The sequence below is a fragment of the Emydura macquarii genome, unplaced genomic scaffold (assembly GCF_026122565.2).
Source record: "Emydura macquarii macquarii isolate MOO-44397 ecotype Brisbane River unplaced genomic scaffold, CSIRO-AGI_Emac_v2 contig_2897, whole genome shotgun sequence".
NCBI classification, from domain to species: Eukaryota; Metazoa; Chordata; order Testudines; family Chelidae; genus Emydura; species Emydura macquarii.
In genome coordinates this window covers 1,391,246-1,404,948 of record NW_027133034.1, presented here as the reverse complement: position 1 = coordinate 1,404,948, position 13,703 = coordinate 1,391,246, and the positions used below count along the sequence as shown (strand labels likewise).

General features: G+C 41.7%; 1 protein-coding gene across 1 annotated transcript in view; it reads left to right on the top strand.

The window, feature by feature from the left end:
- Nucleotides 1-13,703, top strand: part of DOCK8 (dedicator of cytokinesis 8) — a 107,683-nt gene that overhangs the window by 55,554 nt on the left and 38,426 nt on the right. Inside the window, exons 16-25 of the mRNA XM_067569331.1 lie at nt 143-281; nt 2,435-2,536; nt 3,236-3,331; nt 3,461-3,695; nt 4,354-4,518; nt 5,831-6,006; nt 7,578-7,673; nt 9,079-9,174; nt 11,157-11,306; nt 13,357-13,470. Coding sequence (XP_067425432.1) covers nt 143-281; nt 2,435-2,536; nt 3,236-3,331; nt 3,461-3,695; nt 4,354-4,518; nt 5,831-6,006; nt 7,578-7,673; nt 9,079-9,174; nt 11,157-11,306; nt 13,357-13,470 — 1,369 coding nt within the window. The remainder of the gene's footprint in view (nt 1-142; nt 282-2,434; nt 2,537-3,235; nt 3,332-3,460; nt 3,696-4,353; nt 4,519-5,830; nt 6,007-7,577; nt 7,674-9,078; nt 9,175-11,156; nt 11,307-13,356; nt 13,471-13,703) is intronic.

Here is a 13,703-nt window from a genome sequence, read left to right as displayed (position 1 = left end):
TCTGGTAAATTTGGACCCAGCATTTGGCTAGGAAGTTTGTTATACAACTCAGATCAGAGTAGTACGTGATCCCCTAAAGGCAAGTTAGCCTTCCTGCCTGTTTCAAGTTTCAAGATATGTGTGTTTGATATTTTTAAAACAGGTCTCCTGACTTTTATGAAGAGGTGAAAATTAAACTACCAGCTAAACTCACAGAAAAACACCACCTACTGTTCACATTCTACCATATCAGCTGTCAGCCAAAGCAAGGAGCATGTGTTGAAACCCTACTGGGATATTCGGTAAGTCACTTGTGATCTACACTTCAGTTTCCTGTGTACACAGGCCTTTTGTAGAAATAACTAACTGCAAATAATTAACTCACATCTTCCCCAGCCAAAATGGCAAAATAACTAGGCAAGGTGGCCTAGTAGGCCAAGTAGGTAAGGTGGGTGAGGTAATATCTTTTATTGGACCAACTTGTGTCTAATATCCTAGGTCCAACACGGCTACAACAACACTGCACATATCCTGTTTTCACAGTTTACAGACACGAGTAACAGGTCTCAATTTTAATGCTCCACAGCAGCCACATCTGCATTCAAATGGTGTGTCTTTTGTGGCTACCCCAAAAGGATTTACAAGCAAAGGTACAGATCACGGGCTGGATCAGATGCCCTGATCTTGCAAAGACTTCTGCAGGAACTTAACTGTGAATGGTCCCAGTGAAGTCTGACCTTATGTCATGCGCTGTCTCTTTCCTATGTCAGTTTTAAAAAGGAAAGAAATGGGAAGCTAAAAGCATGAAGTAGTGCACTGATGTGATGCATTCCTTTGTCCTCATGTTGGGAGTAGTAAGTCTTAACTTAAATGGCTTGCTCATTGACATGTTTGTTCTGTGTTTTTTTCTTGAATCAATAAAGGATTTTTTTTAAAGAGAGGACAGTGATGATAATTATAACGATAATTTACATATATATAATTCCTGTCAACCCAAAAGATCCCAAAGTACTTTATGATCTTATGACCTGCAATCAAACTTTGGAATCACCCTTTGTTACATAAGTGTTTTCAGTGACTTCATGTACGCAGTGGTGTTGTAGTTGTGTCAGTCCCAGGATACTAGAGACAAGTGGGTGAGGTAATATCTCTCATTGGACTAACTTCTGTCAGTGAGAGAGACAAGCTTTTGAGCTTACCCAGAACTTTTCTTCAGATCTGGGTAACGTGTGTAGCTAAATACAAAGTGGAACATATTGTTTAGCATAAGTATTTAACATGTATTTCAAGGGACCCTTCCAGGTGAAGGTAAACTCGAAAGCTTGTCTCTCTTGCAAACAGAAGTTGGTCCAATAAAAGTTATTACCTCACCCACTTTGTCTCTTCAGTGACTTCATGCAATCCTATTCCTGTCAGCGTACAGCACCACTTAGATCTATTCACTTCCAAGGTGAACTGTGTCAATGAACAAACTCACTTCACAATGGTGAAGGGAAGGGAGATGTTGGCCAAGGATATCAGGACACTGCTGTCACAAAAATTCCATAGTATCATTGATATCCACGAAGGGTATACTGGACCTTACTTTTTAAGTGCTCATCTGGAAGACCTCCACACAGTAAGCTTGTTGGAAATCAATTTACCTTCTTCAGAAGGATCTGAGTTTACCCTAACTTTTTACAAAATATACAATAAACAATTATGTATAACCTGTTATAAAGTTTGTACTATTCTTATCGACCTTATTCCTGCAAACTCTGGCACAAGTACTTGCCTTTATGTATGGGAATATTTCCACTGAAGCCAATGGATTGTTCATGCACACAAATGTCCTCAGGATCAGGACATTAGTTAGTTTTCTTTGTTTGAAGGATTCCATTAACTGAATTAAGGAATGATTCCAATTGATTACACTTGTATGCATTCCCCCCTTTCAAACTTGAGTGGCATCAGAATGCAATGTATCCAAACGTTATTTGGATTAAACTTTCTGATGCTGATCCGAGTAATCTTAATGGCAACTGGGGCCAGAGGGCCCAATTCATAACTTTACTGAAGTCAATAGAATTATTTCAGAGATCTCTTTGGCCTAAAATGTGTGCTACTCTGAATTAGAAACACTGACATTGCGTATATATGGACTTTATTACCTCCCAGGAGATTCATCAGAATAATTTATGCCAGTTTTGAAGAACTCTGTGTTTGTTTTGTTCAGAAAGGATAGATTTTAAAAGCAGTACAAAGTGTTGCAGGAGGAAAGGCCATGGTGACACTTCTGCAGTAGCTATCAGTGAATTGAAAATGCTAAGATTTTGACAGAAATTATGGTGGAGACAAGAACAGTTCTGGTCGATATCTAATCATTGTTCTGTTGACTATAATTATGACAAGCTAGATAAATAGCCCCACTCATATGCAGTAATAAATATCTCTGTTTTTGTCTCATCTCTTTCAGTGGCTGCCAATTATATTAAATGATCGTCTCCAGACTGGACATTATTGTCTTCCTGTTGCCTTGGATAAGTTGCCTTTAAACTATTCAATGCATTCTCCAGAGGTAACAAACAAAATTGCTAATAGATACTATTTCCCCAGTTAAAGGGGCACTGTCAGTATTTTAGGCTCTAACATTTGCCTAACTTGAATAGAGGATCCCTTCCCCATGCTTAAACAAACCAACGAACCAACAAAAAGACATTAAAGAAAACCCCTAAGCCAAGTGGCTGTACAGTCATGCACCTGCTTGTGGGTGCCAAACTGATCACTTGCATGCTGGTGCAGGCCCTACAGAACTCCTACAAGCTCCATGTTTGAGGTTTGGGTCATATGACCACTTAATCCTCTCCTGATGCCTAGTGGCCCAGAACATCTAAGTATTCCACCATATATGGGAGTGTCACTGCCTAGAGTCTTCAGGAAAGGTGTTGCCCAGGATGGAGAAGCAGGACTCAGGCTCCCCTAAGAAGATAGTGAGGAGGAGGAGAGAGCCCTCTAAGAAAATGTTACTAATGGAAAGGGGACCAGACAGATTCAAACTGCACCACTGATCTCTATCTGTCTGGCAGAGCAAACCAGAATCCCAGTGCAGAATAGTGTAGAGTGAAAAGATATGGAATGAAAAAGTGATACATGGGGCACATCTAATCTGTAATTTGAAAAATCACCTTAAACACTCTATGTAAACAGTATTTGCTATTTGGCTACTTATAGAAAAAAGTGCTAGGCTGATCATCTTGTTATTTTATCTTCAACATAGAAAGTTCCACCACAGTCACCTCCCATTAAATGGGCCGAAGGGCACAAAGGGGTGTTTAACATAGAAGTGCAGGCTATTTCATCTGTTCACACTCAGGTAAGGAATCTACAGCCAATCTTTTACATGCAGCATAAGCTTCAGGTGTCTGGTGCTTGGATGGCTGAGGAGACTGGTGAACTGTCCTGTGTCCAGTGTCACATGCCGAGTATTGCATTGTATTCACAGGACAACCACCTGGAGAAATTCTTCACTCTGTGTCATTCTCTGGAAAGCCAAGTCACCTTCCCAATTCGAGTGCTGGATCAGAAGATCACAGAGGCTGCCCTGGAACATGAGTTGAAACTCAGCATTATTTGCTTGAATTCCTCACGCCTTGAGCCCCTGGTCTTGTTTTTACACTTGGTGCTGGAAAAACTTTTCCAGCTGGCGGTTCAGCCCATGGTTATAGCTGGTCAGACAGGTACTAATTGAAGTATTGCCTTTGACTAACGAAATAGTAGTTGTATTGGAAAGGGCCCACAAGCAAACCAGATGGGTGGATGGGAGACATTTTGCTAAATTGACTGGCTATAATTTGATATTATCTGATTTAGCTTCCAGAGGGTATTCATGGGACTTTGAGATAGTGATGTGCTCAACTTCCTGCAGCTTATTCGGGTAATCAGCATGTGCTCTGCACCCAGGCACAGTATCTGCAGACTGACATTTATATGAGTAACAGAATATCCAAAGTTATAATCAATGTCAACACACATTTTGGAAGGGATATTAAATCTTGTGCTCCAGGGCTTACCACAGTGTCTAACTATTAGAGATCAGATCAGGAAGAGACCCTATGGGGCAGGGTGCCGATTAGTACACATCTGCCAGCTGCAGGGTTCTTACACTTTTCTGTGAAGCAGGTGGTGCTGGCCACTGTCAGAAAGAGGATACTGGGCTGAATGGATGTTGGGTCTGATTCAGTTTGGCAATTCTGATGTTCCTGTGTTCAGCTGTGAATTTGTTAGGGGCTAGATTAAATAGTGAATGGATTAGATATTATCTCTTCAAAGCATGCCCTGACATAACCGAGTTATGCCCTTTAATGCTGAGGCTAATTCTTTCTCTTTGGTTCACAGCCAATTTCTCCCAGTTTGCCTTCGAATCTGTGGTCGCAATAGTGAACAGTCTTCACAACAGTAAAGACCTGAGCAAGGACCAGCATGGGAGGAACTGCCTCTTGGCGTCATACGTCTACTATGTGTTTCGCCTTCCAGAGCCTCAAAGAGATATTGCCAGACTAGGTATCCCTGTTGCATACTCAGTAAAGGAGTTCCCTTCTCCCTGACCTGCCCCAACCCCTCAGATTGTAGGCAGCAGGGACATAAACAGCTCCTGACATGAAGAGTCATTTGTATTCAGAAGGAGCAGGATTTTAAAAATACTCTAATGTACAGTCCATGCAAGCAATGGGAGAGAGAGCAGCAGTGCAGTGCGTGCCAACGGGCAAGATGAACAGTCCTGAGCAAGCTGCACCACCCCAGAAGTAGTCCCGGGCAGCACTGTGCCCTGCTCCCGGGGAGTAGCTCCACACCCCTCAGCCTGCCCTGACCAGATGTGGGCCATGGTGTCTCACAAAGACACACACAAACCTATTCATGTGGGAAACCTTTAAATGCTGTGGGATTCCTTCCTTCAGTATAAATTGCTCTCTCTGTAACTTCCATTTCAGAGAGAGGGGACCCCAGACTTATGTGGCATGTTGGTAACTTTGGGAGTAAAATGAGTGATGTCCTTCAAACTGAGGGACAGTTGAGGGGGATGAGTACTGGCTCCCCTCTGATCTATACCAGCAGGAAATTACTTCCCTCCTCCCACTCTCTGGGCTGGTTCAGCTATGCTGGAAAGAGAGTAGGAGGATGTGGCCAGTCTCCACCCGTTCCACACCCACGTGCTTCAGGGAGGAATTAAACAGATGAATAGCCCTTCGCTCTCCTACATGCCTGGACTCAAGGTCCAGGTACTCAGAAGAGATGGGGGGAGGATTTAGTCCCCTTCGCAGGTGTGTAGTCTGAGTTCTTCCTGAATGTTCGGCTGACATTGGGATGTGGTCAGTCTTAGGGCTTGTCTGCGCCTGGAAATTTACAGACACAGCTATTCTGGAGTAATTGTTCCTGTTTTGCTCTTTGACCCATTTCTGCATGTAAACAAGCCCTCAGTTTCTATCAGCTACATCAAGGCTGGTGATAGAGTTTTGAGCCCAGCTGTGTACATAAGTCTAATGTACAGCAAGGAGCTAATGGGTTGTCCCTGAAGTGGAAGGAGAAAGGAAGGAAAGAGAAGTTACTGTTGTGGAGCTGTTGCTCTGAGCATCCCTGGTACTCTCTTTCTTGGTGCTGTGCTAGACAGCTTACAGCCCTTCCCCTAACTCTGTACCCTGTGGCTCAGTGCCTAGTTAGGTTATCAAAGGTGAGGTTGGTGGAGAGGTTTTCAGCATCCACGTGCTGCTCTTGCTCTGTTTGCTTTAGGAGCACAGAGTAAAACTGGCTTTCATGTGATCATTATGTTGTGTTAATATGACATCCAGTCCTGGTAAAAACATCTTTCCGTGGCCAGGTGCAGTGGGCAGTGCCAATTTGCCAGAATCTCGTTATAACACATTTGGACGCACCACAGCGGTGTCTGTTGGGTCCAGACTTCTGCAGAGTCGGGTAATGAGCTGCAGCAATCCAGATATTGCTGGTACACAGACTGCTACTGATGAGGAAGTCAAAAACATCATGTCATCCAAGGTAAGGGAGGAAAAGAAAGCTTGGTAGCTAGTGATGGGTCTAACCCAAAACCCAGGAGGAGGACCCAGATCCAGACCTTGCAGGTGGACTCATCTCTATTAATATACACTGCACATGCCTCCAAGAGGTCTTGCTTTTCATCTGGGAGCTAAAACAGTGAGCTAAAGTTCTGGAGCCAAATCTTTAAGTCCTTTCTTAGTGTCTCAGGGAAGTCAACAGCAGTTTGACCTCAGTAAGAATTTGAGGATTTTATCTCTATGGACAGACAGATTTTGTGTCTATGGATGGACGGATTTTGTCTCCACTGCAGGATGTGTGAATTTTCAGGTCTCTGATCATTCTTTTCTTGTGTTCTGAAGGATCTATACATATAGGTGCCTAGGGTGTTTATGAGGGACTTGGTCCAGCTCATGTTCAAGTCAATGGAAAAAGACTGCCATTAACTTCATTGGGGGTCCAATCAGACTCTAATTAGGGTTAAACACATCTTACAAAAAAGAACTGCTCTTCTAGTACCCAGAGGGAAAATATTCCATTTCTTCATAGCCATTTTTTAAAATCACAGTGCCTGCTTAGTGCTGAATGTGTGCACTTCAAGTGAGAGACGAGGTGGGATGTCCGTCACCGGCACCGTGATTTAACATCAACTAGTATGGGCACCAAAAGCATCTGCTTTTGTGAGGAATTTCTCTTTTCTAAGTTCTTAATTTACCCATTGAATTAAAGTGAAACCTAAACTGATTTTCTTCTTTTTCTTGATCAGAATTACATAGATTGTTGATGTTAATTATGTGCAATAATAGTGCTTTTGCGCTGGTTTGTTTTCAAGCCTGATTATAAGACACTCTCTGAATCTGTTCTCCATCCAATGTGCATGTGCATCTCCAGTTAAAGTGACTGAGACTTATGTATCTAGCTTGAGGGAAATAAAACAAAATAAAAGAGAAGAACTAGTCATATTTACAGGTTATGAACATTTGATTTGTTTATATGGATATATTTAGTCATCCATATCAGTTTTAATAGTGTAGACGTGTATTTAATTGTTTATGAATTTTACTCCTATTTGCTGTGTCCTAAAACATAACTCAGCTCTAAGAATTTTTTAATGCACTCAAATTAATATAAAATTAACATGCAGGTTATTAAAGCTGAATCACAGCAATTTACAATGCTTGGGTGACTACTGTCATTTCACCACCTTTTAAATGGGCATTGTTTTTAATGAAAGAGACTCCCAGATGCCATTTTATTTGGTGCTTCTAAATTTGAAATTTCATTCAAGAACAGCTCTTGTTGAGTGGGTGAATTAAGAGAGCTTTAGTGCTAAATGCAATTCCTGGATAGGCCACACAGTGGAGGTATTTACAGTACATTTCTTTATCCTTTGAATTCCAAATCCTGGATCTCCCCCCTTTTCCCCCCTCACCACCATTACAGGCTGTGTGTGTGAGAGAGGATGGTGGGGAGGTGGTTTTTGTTTCTTTGTTTTTTACAACTGGCAGCTGACTCTCCTTTGTTAATTTAATTAATTAAAAAGTTTCCCCATGGCTTTTGGCCCTTTTCCCCAGGTTGCGGATCGCAGCTGCAGTCGGATGTCGTTCTATATCGAAGCCACCAACGACACGCCAAATGCCTGTGTAAGCCCAAGACCATCCAATAAAAAGGTAGAGCGCCACACAATGCAAGAGTGCTGGTTAACAAAACCTGCAGCCTGGCTGAGATGTTGTTTGCAAACAGCTGTTAAAACAAACCTTGCCAGTTACACTCCAGTCAGCTGCAGGGAGAGGTAAAGGATTAATTTATCAGTTTTGACAAATAAACTTTGTGACAGAAAAGTTCTGTTTATGCCGGGGTGGTAGACCAGTAGATAAATTAACATATCTTCATTTTTTGTATCAAACCACTCTATCTCAGGCTCTTTAGATTCTGTCTCCCAAGTAGTTATGGCAAGTAACAGTGTGCCTTACAGATCAGTAAATATGACTGGAGACTCTTTACTTTGGCTTGTAATGATCATAATGGATCAGCTTTTCTCAAGGTAAGGAAGGGGAGTGAAGGACTAGCTGTGCTTTGAATTGACCAAATTGGCTTTTCCCCTGCTTGTAGTCTTTGAAACCAAGGCAGTCTGTCTCAGTGACCCAAAGGACATGTTCCAGGGTGGCTTATTCAGAACATAGGAATTGCCATACCCATATCAGACCTTCTAGTCCAGTATGCTATCTCTCACAGCGACAGCAGCAGCTGATTTAGAAGAAAGTGCAAGATACCTACAGTAGACAGTTAAGGAATGACTTGCCCAAAGGGGAAGTTTCTTCCTCACTCCTGTTAGAGTTTGATTTTTGTCCTGAAGCATGAAGGTTTATATCCATTCCTAATTCCTGAGGTATTTATTTATCCTGTCCAATGTAACTGGAGATACTCCCATTATCCATATAAATGTCCGGTATCTTTACTTATATACCTTTTGTATAGAGAATGGACCATGCTGCAAAGTTTAAATCTGGATCTAAACTTCATAATAGTTTGGGGTGCTTGGATCTGGGTTTTCAGTTCAGAGCCGTCTCTACAAAGTGTTGTCTTCAAGTAGGATTCAGTGCAAAAGTCCTGCTTTAAGGATTCCGTCATTCCTGGTCTAAACACTAATGAATTACATAGAAGGGCTCAGAATCAGTCTAGGGTGAAATTCACACCCTAAACACATTGCCCAAAACCCATACGTTATGAGCTTTAATAATGGCTGCTTCCCATCTGCACCCTCATTTGGTGGACTGGATACACATAAATCTGGCTATAGTGACCCCTCATCCCGCCCCATCATTCCTCTCAGACCAGCTTATTCAAAGCAGCAAAGAAGTCAACCTCTCCAGCATACATGGAGTGCAGAGGCCTCTGTGCACAGCTTCAACTCCTACACCCCCCCCCCCACTCACACAAAATGCTGCTGTTGCTTGGAGGGCCTTGCACACACACACAGTGGATTTCAGCCCTGCATTATTCCATTGAGGATTTGGTGTTGGAAGACGCGTTGAGTGTGAAATCATTTCTCAGTATGCTGTGTTTGTTGCCTAGCATTTCCATGAAGAGCTAGCACTGCAGATGGTGGTCAGCACTGGCATGGTGAGAGAAACTGTCTTCAAGTACGCCTGGTTCTTCTTTGAGCTGCTGGTAAGATTTGTTCACAGCATTATATAGGAGTTGGGAAATTAAATGCCATTTGTGCCCAACGCCACAGATGGAGATTTGTCACTATCTTAACGCCACAGATGAAGATTTGTCACTATCTTAACCATCCATATCCCCAGTGCATCCCAACCTACTGTTTAGAAACACACCCAGACTCTGTGTGTGCGTGTGCGTGTGTATGTGTGTGTCCGTCCATCCGTCTGGCTAATGTTCCCTATAAGAATGGTCATGAGGCACAGAGTGTGTACTGTCCTCCAGATCTCAATCTCCCCAAAGTTTGGGAGTGTCTGGATAGAAGGTTTGGTTCTGGTCCAACTCTCCATGGAGCCCTGGTGACTCCAACACATAAACAGAAAAGTCAGCCGTGCAAGAATTCTCTGCAATAATCTAATGGCTAATGGTAGCTGGCTGGACCTGGCTGGCAGTGAGGAGACAAAGAGCTCCGCCTACGTTGTGCACTCATGGTCCACAGCTGGCAAAGTACTGCAAGACAAAAGTCACTAGGATCTTTCCTTCATTTCAAATGTATACCAGCTGTCATTTTCTCCTCTCTGCCAATAGCATGGGCTACTGGCTGCTATGCCTGACCTCCACACACTGAGGTTCTCACGTACAGGCCTGAGGTGGCTGATGTCACTGAAAATTGGTCTGACTTATGGGTTAACACCAAATAACCCATTTGGCAGCAAATAAACCATCCAAAAGCCAGCCAAGCAGTAGGAACTCATTCAGAGAGTCACATCCCAGGCCTGTCATCCCAAGGGAAGAGAGCAGCAAGGACACTTGGTGATCACAGCAAGGACCTGCATCCTGCATTCTTTCCGATCTCAAACTTCTGACCAGTGCTCTTCTGTTTCTTTCTTATTATTGAAGCTATGAATTAATTGTGAGCTATGGATGTGTGAGAGAATGCAGGATGGAGACAAAAAAGTGAGTGGCTCAGGAATGAAAAGGTCTTTCAAAAATGATGTAACCCTTCTGCTGCTGACTTCTTGCACCTTGTCTGTGTGGTGGCTGAATGAGGCACTTTCCTTCTAAGTACCAACGTTCTGTTAACGTATCAGCACCTACGTGAGAACATAGCGGTGCATAGCAGTGTGCTTTGCCACGTATATTTGGTAAAATAGGCATTTGTATTCCAGAACTTGAGCAGAGAAAAGGGCTGGACTCTGTTGTACTTTAGAAATAAAAAATAAATAGGGTGGCATGTGGGGAGAAATGGAATCTTTTCTAAGTGTATGTAGCATCTCCAGAGTAGAGCATGTGTCTGATGCCTGGAACCTGGAATAACAAATGACCATTCGCTTGTCTTTCAAATTCCTCCTTGAAACATCATAGAATCACAGAAGATGAGGGTTGAAAGGGACCTCAGGAGGTCATCTAGTCCAGCCCCCTGCTCAAAGCAGGACCATCCCCAACTAAATCATCCCAACCAGGGATTTGTCAAGCCGCACCTTAAAAACCTCTAAGGATAGAGATTCCACCTTCCATATCCTTCTTATATGAAGCTTTTCAGAGGTAGTTCATAAAAAAAGCATTTAACAAATATCACACCATTTTTTATCTTGAAACTTAATTTAGGTAACATCTGTATTGTCAGTCTGTTCTAGATCCAAAGACTTTTGGTGCAGGGACTGTGCGTTCCTCTGTATATTGTGTAGAGCACCACGCACAATGTTGGCCTTCCATGATGAAGGATGAAGTCCTAATGTTTACACAGAATAGGTGCAGCAGAAACCTCTCTATTCTGTCCTGCCAACTTGTATCAACCTGACCTACAGGGGCAATGGTTCAGTTTCCATGCTTATTCAGTCCTTAGGCTTTCTGCTGACTCTGCCAACAAGTATGCCACTTGTGAGGGTGGTTTTGTGCAGGGGTAACTGACTATCCAAGGACTAACCTTCATGGGAAATCTGGGCCACTGTTAAAGCGGTAATTTGATAGTAACAGTTTTTGTTTTGCAGATAAAGAGCATGGCTCAGTATGTTCATAACATGGACAAGCAAGATACCCCACGAAGAAGTCGATTTTCAGATCGTTTCAAAGATGACATCACCACTATTGTTAATGTGGTCACCTCGGAGATTGCAGCACTTTTAGTTAAAGCACAGAAGGTAAATGTGGGATTCAAAGAAAATAAATATAACATTCCCTAGCACTCTTTTTGTGGATATTGTCCACAACACCTACTGACTGAGTTCAGCCCTGGTGTAACTGGCATCAGTGAAGTTCCACCAGAGATGAATCTGACATATTATTTCTATGTTATCTCACTTGTGCCAATCATTGGGTGGCAGATTCTAATACCCTTATTCATGTTGCATAGCACCTTATTCCATGAGTGGTTCCACCGATTGCCCAGGGAATATTCAAGAAGAAAGGCAACACGCACGCTGAGGAAGGCTTACAGAATTGGCCTCAACTTATCTAACCACCAGCTTCTTTAAAGAGATGCTGTTAACATGAAATTCACAGATCAGAAATAAATCCCTTACCTCCCTGAAACTCTTTCCTGTAATATGTCTGAAAATCAACATATTCGGTTATAAAAATGAAAGAATTTAAAAAACTAACTGACTTTTCACCACTTATGCCATTTGTTTACGTTATGAATTTCACTCATCTTGGACAATGGAAATAGATCAGTCAGTTTCATCCTCTGGTTTTCATGCACTAGCAAAATGCTTAGGGAATGTTTATATAAAAAACTGGGTCACTGTGATCTTAAAAAGCATTTAATGAAAATATTTCTGTTCACTTAAGTAAAACACTTTTAAACACAATTTTAATTTATGCCCTCTATAATGGCTTGTTTACGGCTTCTTTACAGAGAAGTTTTACTATAGGTCTTACGTAGGCAGTACTGTTAATTAGATCCCATTTTGATAGGGTGAGGACAGAGGGTCTGATCATGAAAGTTTTCCATGTGTGAAAATGCCACTGAAGTGCATGGAAGTTTACAGAACTAGGCCTATGCATTCATTATGCTCAGAAGCCATAAATGACACTTGTATGATTCTTTCAGACAATGCAATAGCAGCCTACTTGTCTTAACACAATATTGGTATGTTTTTGGATAGCTTGTTGCATCAGTCCTACAATGATGAAGTGTGTCCCTTGGTTTGCCCAGGCCAGCAAGCTGCTGCACCATGATAGTAAGAAAATATTTAACAGCATGATTTAAAGATCCCAGAAAATAGCTTTATATGTCTGAATAGAAAAGGCAAAAACATGAAAAAGTGAATCTCTGAGCACCCTGAGGTGCTGTAAAGCATGAGACACTGAAGGCTATACAATTTCCTCAGTCTTATTTCCTGCAACTGCTCTATCAGTTATGAATGAGCTACCTGTGGGGGACTTCAATACAAGCTAATTAAAAATGTGCATGCACCCACACACCAGAAGCAGTCACACACACAATCAGACAGTTCTTCAGACTGAACTATACATAGAACCAAGATTAAGGTTACATTCAAATTAGTAAATTTCAAAGAACTTTGGCCTTATTTTCAGAGCTGCTGAGCATACAGAGCTCCCAGTGACTTTAGAGGGAGCTATAGGTCCCTAAAAATCAAGCCATTAGTAAATATTCAGAAATGAGTTGTTAAATCATAAAATTTAGAGATTTTCTTGCTGCTAATTTTTGTCATGAGTCTCAGATTTACAGTTTCTAAATAAAATATTTTATGTTCAATAAACAGAGTTAAAGCAACATTTTGTCAAATCTGTTAAATATTTTTAATTGTTTTCTGTAAATAGTAAGCATTCCATTTTAAAAAAAGAGTAGAAATGATTGCAGCGGTAGGAAATGCAGCACAGGAGTTTAATTCCATTTCAGTGTTGTCATTGGCAAGTTTTGCGTAATTAAAATTATTCTCTCTTATTGTGATATCCATCTCTATAAACAACAGCAGAAATAACAGTATAGGAGCAGTTCTGTAGTTTTTCATAAAATCAGATAAATTAGAGCCGGAGAAAGACCGGTCTAGCCATTCCCTCGTAAGTAGAGGGGCTATTCCCTGTAGCATATTTTCCTGTATTGTGTCAAATCTATTTTAAAATTATTCCATCAGTGGAGCTTCCACAACTTCCCTTGGGTGAATGAGTCAAATGATTATATGTATTTTAAACCACTAATTCTTTTTTTTTTTTTTTTTTTTAAAGGAAACTGAACAAGCAGAAAAGGTCAACATTAGCTTGGCATTTTTCTTGTACGATCTGCTTTCCCTAATGGACCGTGGGTTTGTGTTTAACCTCATCAGACATTACTGTAATCAGGTAGGTAGCATCATTCAGGACAGTATCTGAATAAAGCCCAGTATTCTGTTCAGTTCTGTTTCTGACTCATTTTTCCACCAGGAGGCTGAGATTAGTGCTAGTGCACAAACAGCAGAATAGATTCCCTGTTTCATGGAGCCTGGGAATAGGCAGTGAGTGCTGTCCTCAACCATGTCCATCCCAGGGTATCTACATAAAGTGGGAGCCCCTCCCCACTATTTTCTGGGCCTCCC